This window comes from Pediculus humanus, genomic scaffold (assembly GCF_000006295.1).
Source record: "Pediculus humanus corporis 1103172107408 genomic scaffold, whole genome shotgun sequence".
NCBI classification, from domain to species: Eukaryota; Metazoa; Arthropoda; class Insecta; order Psocodea; family Pediculidae; genus Pediculus; species Pediculus humanus.
In genome coordinates, this window is record NW_002987033.1 from 36667 (window position 1) to 56089 (window position 19423).

General features: G+C 23.7%; 3 protein-coding genes across 3 annotated transcripts; 1 reads left to right on the top strand and 2 right to left on the bottom strand.

The window, feature by feature from the left end:
• Nucleotides 1–176: 176 nt before the first annotated feature.
• Nucleotides 177–3735, top strand: Phum_PHUM058900 (uncharacterized protein; the record flags this gene model as incomplete). Its single annotated transcript, XM_002423387.1, has 6 exons — nucleotides 177–375; nucleotides 1067–1592; nucleotides 2065–2225; nucleotides 2962–3073; nucleotides 3293–3430; nucleotides 3615–3735. 6 exons carry the CDS (start codon nucleotides 177–179, stop codon nucleotides 3733–3735), a joined length of 1257 nt encoding a protein of 418 aa, XP_002423432.1.
• A 987-nt stretch (nucleotides 3736–4722) lies between these two features.
• Phum_PHUM058910 (cutile protein, putative) lies at nucleotides 4723–13844 on the bottom strand (the record flags this gene model as incomplete). The annotated part of the gene is made up of 5 exons (XM_002423388.1): nucleotides 4723–4899; nucleotides 5012–5021; nucleotides 13297–13484; nucleotides 13569–13697; nucleotides 13830–13844. The coding sequence occupies 5 exons, from the start codon at nucleotides 13842–13844 to the stop codon at nucleotides 4723–4725; spliced, it is 519 nt and encodes a 172-aa protein (XP_002423433.1).
• Nucleotides 13845–17721: 3877 nt separating this feature from the next.
• Nucleotides 17722–18177, bottom strand: Phum_PHUM058920 (the record flags this gene model as incomplete). The annotated part of the gene is made up of 2 exons (XM_002423389.1): nucleotides 17722–18009; nucleotides 18154–18177. 2 exons carry the CDS (start codon nucleotides 18175–18177, stop codon nucleotides 17722–17724), a joined length of 312 nt encoding a protein of 103 aa, XP_002423434.1.
• Nucleotides 18178–19423: the final 1246 nt, after the last annotated feature.

Below are 19423 nucleotides of genomic sequence, written 5' to 3' on the forward strand. Positions count from 1 at the left end.
CGAAAGAATCAATAGTAAAAAAAAAAAAAAAATATACATATATATATGAAATTTAAAATCATGATATTTTAATCGAACGGTTTTTTTAAATTTTATTTTGAATTACGTTAAAATATATATATATATGTAATTGTAATTGTCATTATTATTATTATTAATTTAATTTTGTGATAAATATGGTTGAAAAGTTCATAAGTGACACAGACATAAAAAAACTATTAGAATGTTCGAGGTGTAAAAAAGTACCGAATAGTGCACCGATTTACATGTGTAAAACCGGTCATCATGAATGTTCGATTTGTTATGAAATGTTTTTTAAATCTAATAAAATAGAAAAAACTCCCGATGGATCGACAGATACCGAAAGTGAATCCGGTTAGTAAATATGAAAGGATTTATAATATTTAGTAATAATCATTATTATTAATATTATTATTATTAGTAATTTTTTTTTTTTAAACAGTTAGGTCACCTTTTACGCGTTTATATTATGGCACACACACACGAGTGCGATGAACTACTTTTAAAAATTTTATTTTTAGTCTACATTTATAATAATAATAATAATAATAGGTTTTTATTATTATTATTATTATTATTATTATTATTATTATTATTATTATTATTATTATTATTATTATGTAGATTTAACGTATGTGCGGTTTTATGTAATAATATAATTGAAAATTTAACGTTCTGTTTTACTATTTTTTTTTTTTATAGAGTAAAATTATTTTTATAGGCGCCATTCTCTTTAGTTTTTTTTTTTTTTTTTTACATTTAATATTGTACTCGTTGTTGTTGTTGTAGTAATGACGATTTAAATTTATTATTATTATTATTTTTTTTTGTTAATAATTTTATTTAAAAAAAAAATGAAAATAAACCCTAAAAAAAAAATTATTTATGTAACATTTACAAAATTATTATAATAAAATTTTTTAATAACTTTATATTTACGCAACGGTAGTGGTGGTGGTGGTGGAGGGTTTTTTGTAGAATTTTTCGGTTGTTTGCCAATTACAAATGTCGAGTTAAACGTTATTATTATTATTATCGTTTACAGGTTCGTCGAGGCAAAAACACAAATGCGGGATTTGTAATGAAAAAATAACAAAAGTACGAAACATATTGGCGGAAAATTTACTTTTACAACTCGATTTGCCGAGATTCGATACGAGAAACAATAACAAAACGGATTTTTATTCATTGATGAAATATAACAACGTTCAAGAAGTTAAAAATCAAAATTACGTCGAATGTTGTTATAATATTTACGAATCACCGTGTCAGCAGTACGGACAGCAAACGATGCCTATGCTACCATACGATCCACAAGGATATAATAGATACCCGGTACTTTGTCCGACTACACCTCAATTTAATTATCAAATGGGTTCGTATTTAATGACCGAACCTCAACCTCCACCTCTCGAATACGTCGATCCGAACGTTTATTATCCCGAAACTGATAATTCTGGAGGATATGCGTGGGGAAATCGTGGGAAATGCGTCATAGAAAGAAGAAGCAGATTAAATTTTAATATTCAAAATGGTAGCAATCCTTCATTACCCGGAGAATCTTCTAAAAGGTATTAATAACAACAACAAAAACTTTTACTCTATCATTATTATTATTATTATTATTACTTATTAAGAAGCATCATTTTTTTTATAATAATAATAATATTACTTTTTTTTTTATTACTATTATTTTTAATTATTACTTTGGTTATTAGATAATTTTAATTACTTTTAAACTCGTTAAATATTTTAAGGTAGTATTTTCATATTATTCGTTGAAGGAAATTTTTGCAATAATAATAATAATAATAATATTTTTTAACGTAAAATATTCGACCGTGATATGAATTAGTTTTACAACCGGATTTTTAAAAAAATCATAAAAAGATTTTAGTGTTTTTTTTTCTTTTACGACAAAAAGAAATGACATAATCCGTTTAGAAATAATAATAATAATTAGAATATTTAAACCTGTGTAATTTTCACAGGTGAAAAAAAATATCACGTGGTGATAAAACTATGCACTTTTTTTTTTTTTAGGCCAATAAGATGTCCGACGCATTTATGCGGTCGTAACATAGCCGTGGCAGCATTGAGCTCACATTTTTGTTTCGATCATCCCGATGTGCCATCTTTAAATGTTGATTTTGACGTGCCTTGCCATTTATTTATCGATCCAGAAGTTATACCATTCGATTATGGTCGTTGCGTTGCCATTCTACTCATACCCTATAAATGGTAATTAATAATAATAATAATGATTATTAATCGGTTAATGTAAATAAAAGGATTTTTTTCGTTATGAAAAAGTACGGTCGTCATTTACGTAGTAAGCACAAGTTAAAAAAAAAAAGGAAATTAAACGTGGTAAAAGAAAGGGAGAGAAAGAGAGAGAGAGAGATGATGATGGAGTATATAAATTATACCGTAGAAAAAATAAAATTGTTTAGAAAGTATAGAATAAAATTATAGACTATTTTTCATTCGTGTGTGTTGTGCGATGCGAAATTAAAAATTCATAATTAAAAAAAAAAAAAAATTATTTTAAGGACCGTATTAAGTATTTATCGATTTAAAAACCCCCCAATCGAGAGTAAATTATATCAAACGAGGAAAATAAAAAATATCGCTTACTCTTAAAACTTTTCTCGGATATTTGCTGGTGGTTGTTTTGTACGATTGTACGACCGTTTGTCTGTCTGTATATGAAGTGTTGTTACATTATTGTTCTCTTACGTTACGTAATATTAATTTGAAAGTGGTTTTCAATGCATTTATAAATTATTTAAATATATAAATATTTTTACCTTTTTTTTTTTACTGACGATTTGATTGAAAGAAAAAAAAATTATTATGATTTCAGCGGCGAATCTAACAGTTCTGCAAGTCACACAAACATAACAAACGGAAATAAAATAAAAAATTCATTGCCTTTAGTTGTAATGGCGTCAAAATTGGATTGTTCAACGGTTTGTCAATCGTCTTTAGGTAACATTAAAGAAGATATACAATCGGAAGTATTGAATCATGGTGATTTTCAATCTGAGGGGTTAGTATTATTATTATTCTCGCTAATAATCTCAACCATTAAAATTATTTATTAATTACAGTTGTTGTTGGTATTTAAGGTTCTTCTTCTTCTTCTTCATTTATTATTTTTATTTATTATTTAATTTTTTTTTCCCTTTCAAGTAAAATTATATAATTTTTTTTAGTACGATATTTGAAATCACGTGATTTAAATTGTTTATATATATTTGTTTAACAGAAATAAAAAGTCTTGTGTTATTGTTATATGGCTAGCCGGAGTCGACATGAGTTGTTTAGCATTTACAACGATACAAGTTTGTGAAAAACAAAATAATACTAGATCTGTTATTTACACGGGACCCATTATATCATTAAGGTGATATTAATAATAATAATAATAATAATTTTTTCGTTAGTTATCCTTAATTAAAAATCGTAATAAAAATTTTTATAAAAACATATCATTTTAGCACACACTTAAATTTTTTCTTTTCTGTAGGATCGAAATTTAGAAAAAAAAAAAATTGATTGTTTTAAATATAAATATACCTGTATTTCAGGACTAGTCAATTAACGAATAAAGTTCTAGAACAAGGAGATTGTTTGGTTATACACGCCGGAATACTCAATAACATTATCGGAGAAAAAGGAGGTTTTGATTTACACGTTATGGTGCATTGAGCTAGTCAGTTATTTATTTTTCTTTTTTTTGATATACAAAACGAGAATTTTAAATACGTATATACAAAAAAATATATATATATTTATGTACATATGTATATATTTAAATAATAATTATTTTTTTTAATGACGAAGAGAAAAAAAAAAAAAAATTATCGTATGTTGTAAATTTTAATTTTTTAGGTGAGTGATAAATTTACGTTAGACTTTTTGTCGTACATATATTATATGCCGTATTGCATATTTAATATTTTGTAAGGCGCTATAGCGTTTTTTATTAACTCTTATTTTTTTTTTATGTATTCACCAATAAAAACTTGAAAAAAAATAAACAAAAATACATAAGTGACGATATTTTTTTGATATAATTTAAAAAAAAATAGTTTTATTTATTTATTGATTTTATAAATTAGATTTTCTTTCAATTAATTAATTAATAAGCGTGATAGGGAAATAAATTTTTACAGGCGATGCTTCCATTTTGAATTTTTTTTTTTTTCGGTTATTACAAAATAATGAGTTTAATATTATTATTATTAATTTCTCAGAAATTGTCAAAATCTTTTAAAATAGATTAATAAATAAATATATATATATATATATGTATACATAAGTATGACGTAATAATTAATAAACATTTGATGAATGACGTGGTGAATTGTGGTGTGTTTACATAAATTAATGTTGCAAGAAGACGAGTTATTTATTTATTTTATATCGATCGAGGTTATCGATACGAAAATGTATTAAATATTTTCCGTATCGATCGGAAAAAGGTAAAAAATAAAATAGAAAAAAAAATTTTATATTTTTTATAAATAATTTATTGAATTTTCAATATGATTGAAATTTTTAAAACTTTTTTCATCTGGGTAATATTGCGTGGGAAATCCTTCTCTTTCGATTTTCGATCTGAAAAAAAATTATTTATTTATTTATTTATCACCATCCCATAGAGTTTAAAAACATTTTCCTTTTCGTTTTCCATCACCTGTAACCGTTTTTATCAGCTACGTATGTTACAATTACAGGTTTTTCATCAGCATCGACGTATCCATAACTTCCGATTATCGTACCGTTTACATGTTTTTCTTCTTGACGATATTGTACATTTCCGGTTTCTGGATCTTCGACATCGTATCCGAATGCATAGGTACCAGGTCCCTCAAATAATAAACAAACGGGGTAAGTAATTTTTTTCATTTTTAACATTTAAATTTTTATTTTTTATTATTACCTGATAATTCGGTTTATAATAAGAGGTCCACGCGACAACAGTCAACCTACTCGTTGTTACTGGTATTGCTAAACATCCAACCGTTTTAATAAATATTAATATGGTAAATAATAATAATAGGTACCTGTAAATTTTATGTCAAAATAATATCGATTTTATTACTATTTATTATAATTTTCGCAAAAAAAAAAAATTTCGTGAAAAACAAATTCTATTTCAACAGTTATACAAAAAAAAATAAGGTAATAACTTATTAATAATAATAATATTATTATTACGTCAATGTTAATATATTAATATATTAATTATTACTAATAATAATAATTTTTAAAAAAATATATTTTCAATTACCGCGTAAAAAATTTCAAAAGGGCGAATTGACGATGGTTGTAATTTTATTACCATTTTTACTTTTTTAATGACATTTTTTTTTTTCCACGCGTACAACAGCATTTCCGTTTTAACCTGTCGTAATAAATTCTAGAATGATCCGCGAGTGTCGTTTACGTTATTTCACAATAATAATAATAATATTTTACTCGTTAATAAAAAAAATAATTTAATAAAATTCAATTTAACGCTTTAAAATTTAAAAAAAAAAATTACCTTTCTTTATTATCAACCCGAATAGAATAATAATAATAATAGTATTCAATTTCTTACGAATTTTTAATAAATTTTTTGTTTTATATATTTATGACAAATTATTTAAACAAATGAAAGAGTATAAAAAATAATGCCCCGATTTGCGATTTAAAAAAACTTACAAATGTATCTCACCGCGGATTTTGATTTAAAAAAATATTTTATTAAACTAATTATTACTTTATTATTATTATTATAAACATTTATTTAAAAAAAAATAGAGTTACATAAGTTAATAAACATTCTAATTTTAAAATGAAAAATAATTATTAATTTTTAATGTAGCGGAATCAGATTTAGTTACGGATTTAAAAAAAAAAAAAAAAACGGTGAAAATAATTATTAAAAACAAATTATACGTATGACAAACTTACGTGATTTAAATTGCCATTATTATTATTATTATTATAAGATGATGACGATGATGACGATGATGATGATGATGATACATGATGATTTTTTTTTTGTAACACTTCGTTCCGGTAAAATAATTTTTTTAAATATGATTTAAAAAATATTTAATTTTAATAGGTGATAGGTTTTAAGTTTTAAATATAATAGGGGCCTACCGCCATATTTTTTTTTTTTTTTTTTAATATACTTTTGAGAGGTGAAAGAAAACCGACCGTAGATTAAAAAATTTTCTTTTAGAAACATTTAAACCACTCGAAATAATTAATTAAAATTTTTATTTATTAAATACGCGTACATAAGTCTTATTAATGTTTAAATCGATAGGAAAAAAATAAACGAATTTACGATAAATAATAATAATAATAATAAATAAAAATTTATGAGAGGTCAACTTCAGATTCAATTAGTTTGATTCCGATAATAGGAAAAAAAAAAAAAATTTTTGTTTCTGTGGGTTGATTTTGTGGTCAATAAAAAATATTCTCACACAAATGATGATATTCTAGTTTTTTATTTGCTAGATTCATGTTTTTCCATTTCTGACTCCTCCATTCGTGTAAATTTTTTTTAAAATAAAAATTTGATTTAAAAAAAAAAAGAAATGTCGTTATTACGAATATAATCATTATTATTATTATTAAAGTTAATTTCGACGGTTAAAAAAAAGAAAAAAAAATGCGTAGGCGTATAAAAAGAACGAAATTAAAACGTTTGTAGTAGTTGTTAAAAAAAAAAAAAAATCATTATGAATTCGAATGAATAAAAATATTTTTATTTTTTATCTTCTGCTTGAATCACGTATTTTTGACATAATTTTTTTCTATTTGATATAACATAAAAAAAATATTAATAATAATAATAATTTTTTTTTTATTATAAATAAATTAAGATTATTTATTTTATTTCTTAATTTACCCACGAGTTTGAAAAATTTTTAGTGACGTAAATCTCTAAGAAAAATAAATTTATCAAATAGATGATATCTTTTATCGACACAAATAATAATGATAATAATAATAATAATAATAATATGATATATTTGACGGAGGATGAAATTTGGAAGAAAAAAAAAAAAAAAAGGTACCCGATTTTAAAATGACAAACTCTTAACAACTTTCAATTTATTTAAATTTTAAATACTTGTTTGTTATATTAAATTTATTCCCCGTATTATTATTATTATTATTATTATTATTATTATTATTATTATTATTATTATTAGGAAAAGTGGCCAAATGATTTGTTTTCTTTTCAAATACGAATTTCATAAATAAATAATAATAATAAGTCACACATCGTAACGAAAATGAAATTCCAGAAAAATTGTTTCCCCACTGGAAATAATTTTTTTTTTTTTCTACATACACACAAACCACGTGTCTTAACCGAAACAAACTTAAAATTATTATTATTATTATTATTATCAACATACACACACACACACACGAATCCGTAGAAATTTTTTTACAATTGTTTCCAATGTAAAAAAAAAAAAATTTTATAATGATTTTGATTACGCGAACGACGTAAATTACATTTGATACATACACACACTTACATAGGCGCGCGTTTATTTAGGTTAATACGAAATTAAAATACTTTGTAACAAACGCAAAAACAAACGAAATTGTTGTATCATCAGCTTTAAACAAACTCCAGGAAGGTACCTATTAAAAAAAAAAAAAAGAGAATCGTATTAGTTGTTGTATTCGTTTAAATTTTTTTTTTTTTTAGTTCGATCGATTTATCGAAAAATATAATAATAATAATAACTAATTTAAAAATTTCGTAAAGAATTTTTTTTTAATAGCAAAGAAGCAGACGAAAAATTTTAAAACAATTAATTAGGAATTTAAAATAATTCGTTATCGATTTAGACGATGATAAAATAAATTAGTCTGGAAAAATATTTAAAATAAATTTGAATTTTTCTTCATTTCGTTTTACGTGAATTTTTTCCGACAACCATTAAGTGATCTTGAATTTCCAAATGCAGACGACAAAATAAACATTTCTAAATTTTTACACGCACACGCACACGTGCACGTGCGCACATTCACCATATATCAATGCCATTAATTGTTATTCAAAAATTTTTTTCTTTTATTTTCTTTTCTCCTCTTTTAAAAATTAATTAAATCAATAAAGTGTCAATAATTGATCGATTTTTTTAAAATAATAATTATTATTATTATTTATAAATCGTTTGTTTTTTTGCCGACGTACAAAAAAAAATTATTATTATTATTATTATTAAATTACTCACAATTTAACAATTCACACACGAATCCTTTCTAACGATGACGCGTAATCATAATTATCACAGTAACAAATTGATTTCGAATTTTAACAAAAAAAAATTTTTTTTTTTTTTTTATTACGTCACAATGAGAGAACGTATTAAATTTGTTTTTTTTTTTTTTTTTAAACTCATTGTCTGAACAAAAACAACAACAACAACAAGAAACGGCCTATTTTTTTTTTTTTTTTTTTTTTTACTTTTTAATAAATCCTTATTTGCAAATTATTAATTATTCAATCGTCAACGTAAAAAAATTCTTTGAATGTTTCTGCGCAATGATGATAATAATAACGAGAACACAGAAGAAATTTAAAGGCAAATGGGAGTAGAAAAAGTTAAAAGGGGCAATATTTGAAAAGAGTAAACGCTTAAAATATGGCTACGGCGTGGAAAACTTGAAACGGAAGCGTTTATTACTGTTGATCAGGATCAAGCCTTGCGAACTTACACTTGTAAGGTACCCCAAGATGATATGTGTCGAATTTGCTACTCACTGTCGGAAACAATAGATCATTTAATTTCCGGTTGTCTGATACTGGCAAAACATGAATGCTTAGAAAGGCACAATAAAATTTGTCAATATTTCCATTGGAATACCTGTCGTGAATATGGAATGGATGGATTACCCAAAGAGTGATACAACCGCATTCCAAGCCCGGTTACGACAGTAAGTACATGTTCGGTTCTGTATAATCAACAAATTCACATTGATAGGACTGTGCCAGTCAACAAACGGGGATATCATCCTAAAGCATAATGCTGGAAAGTGGTGTAAATTAATTAAAGTATCTGTACCGGCGGAAAAAAACACCAGACAGGCAAAAAAGCGGACAAAAGGAAATAGAAATAGCCTGGATGTGGGGAAAGTAAAGACAGAAAGGATGCTCCGTGGGAGCACTGGTAGCCATGCCAAATTTAATGAAAGGAAATTTGAAAAAAAATTCCTCAAAAGAAACCGTACAGGAAATTGCGTAATATAGGACGGGCCACATTCTTCGGAAAATTTTATAACAAAATTTAAACATTTATTCCTAAGGAATCGGGTAGAAACCTGGAATAAATACTTAAAAACTCCGATAAGTACATGCAAAAACTTGTCGCGTTCAAAATTAATAATTCATATTTAAATCCAAGAAAAAAAAATAATAATTTGAACTTTTCTCGACAGTAACAACCCGGAATTAGCAAATTTATTATGTTTAGTTAATAAACAAGTTAATAATAATAATGATGATTAATAAGACTAAAAACAAAAACTTACTCGAGTGAAAAGTAGGAAAAAAAAAGTGAAAGAAAAAAAAATTATAACAAAAGTAAAAAAAAAAAAAGTTCATGGTCAATGTCATCGACAAGTTTTTATCTTACGTACCTACGTACGTAACAAAAACAAAAAAAAAAAATTATAAATAAAAGGTTTGATGAAAAGTAGTCATTCACAGAATGAATGTTTTTTTTTTTTTTGTAGTCATCATTCTGACTAATTTAAAAATGAACTCTAACTTTTTACCGTACACACTTGATGATTAGTCACTTATCAAAAGGTAAATCATTGTTTTATTAAAAATAAAACCATAAGAGTGAAAATGATAATAATAATGATAATAATAATAATAACGGGTTAAATCGAATTTGGACAAAGTTGTTAAGTGTCTCTTCTCTCGGTCCTTTCCACCATCCGTACCTTAACAATTGCATTCTTTCAAAGAAATTTTTTGTCTTGTTTTTTTTTTTTAAATTTAAATTATTATTATTATTATGATTCGCGCGTTATCATTTATGATAATAATAATAGTAATAATAATGGTTAGAACCGGGTTAAATTAGTAACTAAATTAAATTAACGTATTAGCATTGAAACGTCTGTCAACCCGAACTTGTTATATTATAACAATAATTTAATTTCTCAATTGTTCATTGTCTGAATCTTTTATATAAATTTATTATTATTATTATTATTATTATTATTATTATCATTGTGAACGTGATGAAATTTTCTTTTTTTTGTTCTTTTCCGTTATATAATATTAATAATAATAATAATGATAATCGAACGATGATGATGATGTTGATGTTGATGTTGGTTGTACCTTTTGTCTTCAGGTATACACTACCACTACCACTACTACTACCACCACGAGCACCTGTTTTTCACTCGGTCATTGTTACACTTCATTGTTAAAATTTATTACGTAATAATTTGTTAAAAATTTAATTTTTTTTTTTTTTTTTTATAAACAAAACGAATAAATCGCGTTTGTTTACCGAATTTTCTTTTTAAATTTCGAACGGGAAAAAATTAATCGATCGATTGATTGATTGATTTTTTTAATCGATCGATTATCGATATAATAATCGATTGATGGATCGACGATGTAAGATTTCGTTACGCAATTTTTTTTTTGTTATTTTTCTACCGAATTTATTATTAAACCTTTCTCTTTTTTTCTCTTTTTTACCGAAAGAAAAACAGGATTATTATTATTATTATTGATTAATATATTTTTAATAGTTTGTCAAGGGTAATTAATATATATTACCTGACGTTGGTTATGAGTAATAAAATGTAATTTTTCCTTTTGTTTTTTTTTTTCGTAAAATTCCAAAAATTAATTTGTTTTTTTTTAAACATTTTAAATTAAATATTACTTGAATGCCTTTTTTTAATAAATAGGTAATAAATAAGTAATAATTTTTTCCATTACTTATCTGTAGTAATAAAAAACAAAACAATGATACGACAAATTTTTCAATTTTTTTAAAAAAATGAAAGTTTAATAATTTATTAATAAAAAAAAAAAAATGTATTAAATTAGTTATGAATCGTTTGTATTGCTTAACTTTCCCCCCCCCCCCTTACCCCGTTTTTTTTTTTTTAATAATACTCAAAATTTTAAAACGAACCGAACTAAAATAATAATAATAATATAAATATAATTATCTATGGAAAATTTTCATTATTATTATTATTTTTTTTTTTTGTCACTTTCTAAAATGCAACAACAACAACAACAATTTATAAATAATTAAAGGCGTGAGCTGCACACATTCGTTAACTCAAAAATTTTTTTTTTTTTTTTGTTTATTATTATTATTTTTATGAAAAGTAAAGTTATGCAACGGTTAAAAAAAATATTATTAACATTATTATTATTATTATTATTTCGATTAAAAGAATTTATTTTAATTTTACCGTCGTAAATACAACATTTTTTTATTAATTTTGTTACACAAAATTACGACAGACGAGAAAAAAAATACAAAATTATGAAAAATAATACGTAGAAAACGAAAATGAAGAAAAAAAAAAAAAAATAATAATAATAATAATTAAGGGAAAAGTGAAAATATTATCTAACAAACGAAAACGAAAACGAAAACGACAAAAATAAATTTTTTTCCTTTGACCGATAAGAAGGTTTCAAGGTCAAATAATTGAAAAGAAAATTTTTTTTATTTTCTATATAATTTTCTAATTGAGTTTCTCGTTTTTAAAACGAACGAAATTCATTCAAATTCGATTCAAACCTCATGCATCATCGTACAATCGTACAAACAACAAAAACAAACGATCAAAACAAGGAAATGGTAAATTCTTTTTCGACAAACAACAAAATTTTTTTTTACTCTCTCCATAAATTCTCGATTTTTATTTTATTACCTAATTCTTTTTCGATAAACGACGAATTGATTGATTTATCACGTGATTTTTTAAACTATTTTTAATAACTACATACCGTTATTATTATTATTATTATTATCATTATTATTATTAAAAATTAATCCGTAATTTTGTCCAAAAGAGAATCAAATTAAATGACAAAATATTTTTTTTTAAATTTTATTTTATTTTACCAACGAATCTATTACGTAATTTTTTTTTAACGTTTAAATAATTTATCGATTGAAAAAATGTGTCGTTTATATGTATAAATCAATAATCGATAAATTTATTAATTAATATTATTATTAATGTAAATTTTTTCTAATATATTAATTTTTTTTTTACGTCGGTAAAAACGAAACAAAACAAAACAACTTTTTTTTTTTGTAACACTTCAACCGAGTACTTAACATTTAGACGTTTTAATTATTATTATTATTATCATTATTATTATTATTATTAAAAATTATTAACATTTTAACACACGTGTTTGACAGTGAGTTATAATATTTTAAATTAAAATCTCTACTCAATCTCACTCAATTAAAACGAAACACAAAGAATAATAATTATTAAAATAATTTTTATGTTTGTTTATGAGTAGTAAACCGCCACCACCACCACCGCCACCTCGTAAATTTTAATCGAATAAAAGGATTCGATATCGATTCGATTCGATTTAAATTTTTTTGATTTTCACTTTCGCGACGTTAATTCACTTTTAAATTGTTACGTAGAGTTTTCACAGAAAAAAAAAATCGTAACATTTTGTTTTTTTTTTTTTTTTTTTTTTGCGATTTCGATTTTTCGATTCGATTCCTCGATTTAACTAAAAATATTTATGCCCCCTTTTTTGTTTATTTAAAATTATTTAAACAAAAAAAATTTAAAAGTTGAGGATTCGGAGGGTAAGGATTTTGGTTTCGAATGACAAAGAAATTTTTTTTTTGTTTAATTTAAAAAAAAAAACATTATTTATGAAAAAATGAAAATTTTTATTGTTTTTTTATGAACTAACAAAAATAATAATAATAATAATAATATTGAAGAGAATGTATCAACAAATTCATGAATAAAAATTAATTCACTATTTCATTCCGTGTCGTTTAATGATATCCGTGGTATGGAGCAACGTAAGCATGATGTTTAACAACGGGTACAACAACTGGAGCTGGATGAACGGCTTTACCGTGCCTGAAACATTAAACGAATTTTTAAATAATTCGAAAAATAATAAAAGTTCAATGAACTTTTGATTTAAACTTCTTCTAATAACAAATATGTAAAAGCGAAAGGACTTACTTGGAAACGACAGCATTGAATCCGTTATGATGGTCAGCAGTATATTCAACAGTTCTTATGGTACCGTCAGGTTCAACGAGGCTGTAATGTCCCTTAACAACATCTCCTTCTCTTGTTTCGTGTTGGGATTTGATATCTCCGGTATGAGCATCATGAACTCCATATTGGAAACTGTAATGGGGTGGTGCCTAAAAAAGTAGGCAATAAAATCAAACTCACTTCGGCCAAAATCAACTTTTTCACGAAAAAAAAAAACTAAAATTTTTACTTACGTAAGGTTCGTGTTTTACCAAAACAGGAGCGTGAACGGGAACGTGAGCAACATGTGCAAAATGAGCTGGATAATGAGCAAATTCGCCAGCTCCGACAAAGGAAGCAACGGCCAAAACACAGGTAGCAACCTGTAAACAAAAAATTTTTTTTTCATTTTCACTTCAAAACTAAACTTTTCCCGAAAAAAAACAAAAAAACAAAAAACGAGCCGTTAAATATTCCAAAATGTCGATTTAAAATTTAAAAAAAAAAAAACTCACCAAAAAGTGGTTCATTTTTATTTTTTTATTTCTCTTAAATAAAATACAAAGGATTGATTGTAAACTACTACTGGATAATGATTCGTAGGTACCAACAAGTATTTATACCTGCCCTACCAATGTAATATTTAAATTGAACAACAATATTTTTAACAATAATTAAAAAGACATATATATCGGTTACCGAAATATTATTATCGTAATGGCGGCCGCGGTGGTGGTGGTAATAAACGCATTGAAACTGAAAATAAAAAAAAAAAGATCTTGAGTAATTTTTTTTTTTGTTGTAACACTCGAGTGGTAATTTAGGTAAAAATCATGGGTTTTCACATATATAATTTTTTTTTTGACGGTGTTTGTTGACAATATGGCGGATGAATTATATTACCTTAATACAAACGAAAATTTTTTTATAATTTCTTTTTTTATTTTTCTACCGGATGTTTGTACTTTTTTTTCTTTACCTTCAAACAAACTTTTTTAATTATTATAACTTATTATTATTATTGTTATAAAAATCATTTCAAGGCTTTTAAACATTTTCTTTTATAAATTTCTACAATTACGTGAACTTTTGTTTTCGACGCTTTTTTTTTAAAATTAAATTATTATTATTATTATGTTGTTTTGTTTTATTTGAGAAAATTCGTTAAACAAACAAACAAACGTAAATTTTTAAACCTTAATTTATGAGAATAAATATTTTTTTTTTTTATACTGATATCAAAACATTAATTTTTTAAAAAATAATTTTAAGCGCGTTAAAAAATTATTATTATTATTATTATTATTATTATTATTTTATATTTATTTAAATAATAATAATAATAAAAAGTTTTTTTGTTTACGAACAAAATAAATAATTGTTAAGTTGAGCAACGATGAAAATTAATAAATAAAAAAAATTTTTTTTTTTAAACAATCACTAAATAATTATAATAATTGTTGTTGCCACAAATATTCGTATTAAAAAAAAAATAACCAACAACCGTGTTTAATTATTTATTTATTTATTTGTTTGTTTGTTTGTTTGTTTGTTTGTTACAGTTTGATTTTTCATGCGGAGACCTTTTTTTTTTTCGTTATGTAATCGGTATGTAAATTACCATAAATATTTGATGCGATGATATTTATTTAAAAAAAAACCGTTACAAAAAAAAAAAAATTGAATGTGATTTTTTTTAAACGTTTTTTTATTTATTATTAAAAATAATAATAATAATAATAATATAAATTCATAGACTTTTACGTATAAATAATAATAATAATTTTTTTTTTAAATAATCGATAAATTTGATTTTATTTTTTGTTATTTTTTTTTAAATTAAAAATTAATTAATTAAGATAATAATAACAATTTTACTATTATTAAATAGAGTGCGATAATTTTATTAAAAATTCCAATTAATAATTGTTTACGGTTAATTTATTATTATTATTATTTTTTTATTATTATTAATTAGTTATGAAAGTTAAAATTTTTTGCGGGGAAACCCTAATTTTTTTGTTTTTGCAAAAAATTACCGTTTGTCTCGTTTGTTATTAATTTTTCGCGAATTAAATTTTAATTTTGTTGTAAAATTTGGTTTTCCCGATGCTTACGATTTGAAATCACAAAAAACAAAAAAATTCATAAAAAGGGAAAAATGAATTTTCGGCCATTTTTCGGGCATTTACAAAAAAAAAAAAAATACGATTTTTTTCGATAAGGTAAATCTGTTTTTAAAAAAAATTTTCTTTTTAATTTACACGTGTAAAAAAAAACAATAACAATAGCAATGTTCCCAACAAAACAAAAGAAAAAATCCCGCGAAACGACATTTTTTTTTTTTGTAGTTTAAAACTATGACAATCATAAATAAATTAGCCTCATTTTTTTGCAATAAATAACAAATTAACCATGTGCAACATAAAAATGTTTTACCTTAATAAGTTTTTATCATAAGAAAAAGTTAATAATTAATTAATGAAAAAAAAATTAAATAACAATAATAATGATTTTATTTTCATAATAATCAATTTATACAAATAAATCGATTGTTTAAAAAATAAGGAAAATTATATGAGAACCAAATAATAATAATACTAATAATAAAAATAGTTCTGTGTCATTGGAATCCAACAACATTCACTTTATTATTACACACGACGTTTTCCATTTCATAATTTTTTTTATTGGACAAAAAATTTTATGTGACAATTTTGTTTTTTTTTTTTTTTTTAAATTGTTCAGGCGTTGTTGTTAGCTTTCTTTTTTTTTTCAAATGTTTAATTAAAAGTTTTTAAATACTATGAAAAAGTTTTATAAAAAGTACCCTCGAGTGTTTTTCAAGGTTCATTTTTTTATTATTATTATTATTTTAAAAAAATAATTTTTTGATTTTGTAATTTCGTTCATATACCTTTCCAATATTTCAAAAAAAAACAAAACTGATCATGAACTGTCAGTTATTAAATGTCTGTTTAGCTTGTTTATATTATTCTAATAATAATATTATTATTATCATTAAGGGAATTAATTAAATATATGTATAAAAATTTAAGTAATTAACGACTCCCCCCTTTAAGCTCTCGTAGTACGAAAAATTAATTTTTTTTTTTATCACTTATTATTAAATGATTTTTGTGAGGGGTGAGGGGGTGGTTCATGTCCCGATACGCTAGGGAATTTAAATAATAATATAATAATAATAATAATAATATTTTTTGACGTTTGTTAACGACGTGAATTATTTTATACTTTTATTTTTGACCTTGTATAAATTAATTGTTACTTAAATAATTTTTTATGCGGTTAATTTTTTTCAACGTAAACTATATAATTATTTATATATATATATATATTAAAACTAATATAATTTGTTTATATATTATTATCTTAGTTATAATAAATTGTTTTCCGATCGGATTTATCAAGTTTAGCAAGTAGTTCAAATATTCGTAAATTGTACGACAATTTAAAAACGTTTTCATTTTTTTTTTTTTTTTAATTAAAAAAGATTTTTTTAGTGTTAGATAATGTTATGTTACAAACAACATGTTACATTCACATAAATATTGTAGTGACTATTAGTTAGTTACGTCACAATACCATTGTTTTCTTTATATCGATACATGCAAACTTTAGTTTGCAAATCAAAACTCGCTCCTTTTTTAAAAAATTTTTTTTTACTTTTGTTTAAAAAATTAATTTTTTTAAATTTATAAACAAATGAACCAATTAATTATTTATTTAAAGGTAATAAATTCGTATTTAAAAAAATATTTTTTAACCTTATAAAACATCAAAAGGTAAATAGTAGTAGTGATAACAAAAAAAAAAAAAATTTTCATCAGGTAGTAACCAAGAAGGTATGCCCGAAAAATTTTTGTTTCCGCAATTATTAAACCTATAATTGTTTAAAGAATCCCTCTATAAGTTAATAATAATAATAATGATTTTGATACGAATAATAAATTAAAAACAAAAAAATTTAAATTTATAATTTTTTTTTTTTTATTAACAAATTTTTGTTTCATTATCAATCATTAATTAGTGCAATTTTTTTTTTTTTTGTTTACCACGATGATAATAATAATACGTGAATATTTTTAAAAATTCTTTAAGTGAGATACTTAAAATATATTTTAATAACAAACTCATAAAATATTTATAACAAAAAAAAACATAAAAAAACATAACAAACAAACATTTTTTTTTTTTTTTAAATTAAAAAATTTTCCCGCTAACGTGTGTGATTATTATTATTATTATTATTATTATTATTTTAAAATCTATTATTAATTTAATATTCAAGTATTAAAATTAAAAAATAATAATAATAATAATAATTTTGCATGATTTATGTAAAAAAAAAAATTTATCGATTTTTTTGATTTGACGCACGGGAATTTAATATTGATAATTTTCATTGTAATTATCAAAAAAATTTTCGTTTGATTCCTGTGACGTCATAGTAAACGGTGATTGACGTAAATGATTTGGTTTGATTATATGTACGGTAGCTTGAAATCCATTTTTAGAATCAGCTGTATAAACAACCCTTCTTATAGAACCATCTGCTTCCAAAACGGAATATTCCCCCTTGACGACATCCCCGAATCTTGTTTCTTTTTGATTTTGATAATTTCCAGTTTTTGGATCTTGTACGTCATAAGCAAAACTATAATCCGTTTCGGCCTGTAATTACATTTAACAGCGGTTAAGAAATTTTATTATTATTATTATTATTAAACAATTCGAAAACGATTATAATCGCGGTAAGAATAAAAAAAAAAAAAGAAAAATTTCGACAAAATTAGGCGATTGTTTTTTTTGTTTTACGACGGTTGTTGTTGTTGTTATCATACGTGTGCAATTTAGGTTTTTAACCCGAGTCGTTGTAAATCATTAAAATCCATTACAACGCATCTAAAATCAACTGAAATCAATGGACAATAATAAAAGTTGACTAATCCGGCACAATTTTTTTTTATTTTTGGTCTCCACACACACACGCACACACACACACACACACACGCACACGCATACACACATTCACACACACGCACGCGCGAATGCGGATTCAAAGTTTTGAATTATCTATTCATACATAATCCTTAACACTACGAAAAAAAAAAAAGTTACTTTGTTTAACAAGAAGGAAAAAATAATAATAATGTTTGAATGAAATGCAAAAAATGAATTATGCCACCGAAAATCATGCCAACAAAAAATGTTGTTTTAACTTTAAAAAAAAAAAAAAAAACATGACAATTGCACCTGATCTAAAAATATCCATAGTATTGTGAATATATATCGAAAAAAAACAAACCTTGAATGTAATTTTATTTTCTAAAAAAAAAACCGACCGAAGGTCAAAAAACTTTCATTAACAAATATATATAACATAATTTTTGAAGGGTTAAGGGTTTCATAGTACGTTAATACTGGATTAATCAGGGTCAAGGCCCCTTTGGAGTAAAAAATGCTAAAAATTACGAACAATAATAATAGTACCCACATTTGGAAAATGGGAAAATTTTTTTTTTTTTTTTTTTACTTTTAATTATACAGGATGAAAAAAAAAACAGAAAAAAAGAGAAAATTTAATAAATTAGATTATGCGACACGATGCATAGTAGGCCAGGGACGTAGGTAGGTAAATAGGTATTATTTTAAATAATAAAAATCGATCGATGAAATCAATATGCAAGGTTACTATATTATACGATTTGTAGTTACTTTTCAAATATCGAAAAATTAAGAAATTACCAATTACTACTACTACTACTACTGCTGCTGCTGAAATAATAATTTTTTAAAATTTATTTATTTATTTTTTTTACGACATTTTCATTTCATAACGCAAAACATAATTGAATTTTTTTTTTGTTTCCTATGATGACAGATTTTTTGTTAATTACGTAACGTTCTACTTCATGCCATCTTAATTAACTGGGTCTCAACTCGATTCCCTAATACTTTTATTTATTTATTTATTTAAAAAAAATTATCAATCAGGTATTTAATACCTATCCTGCAAAAAATTTAAATAATCGATTACGTTCTTCCTGTTAATACATTTGTTTTGTTTTTTTTGTCTGAGAAAATA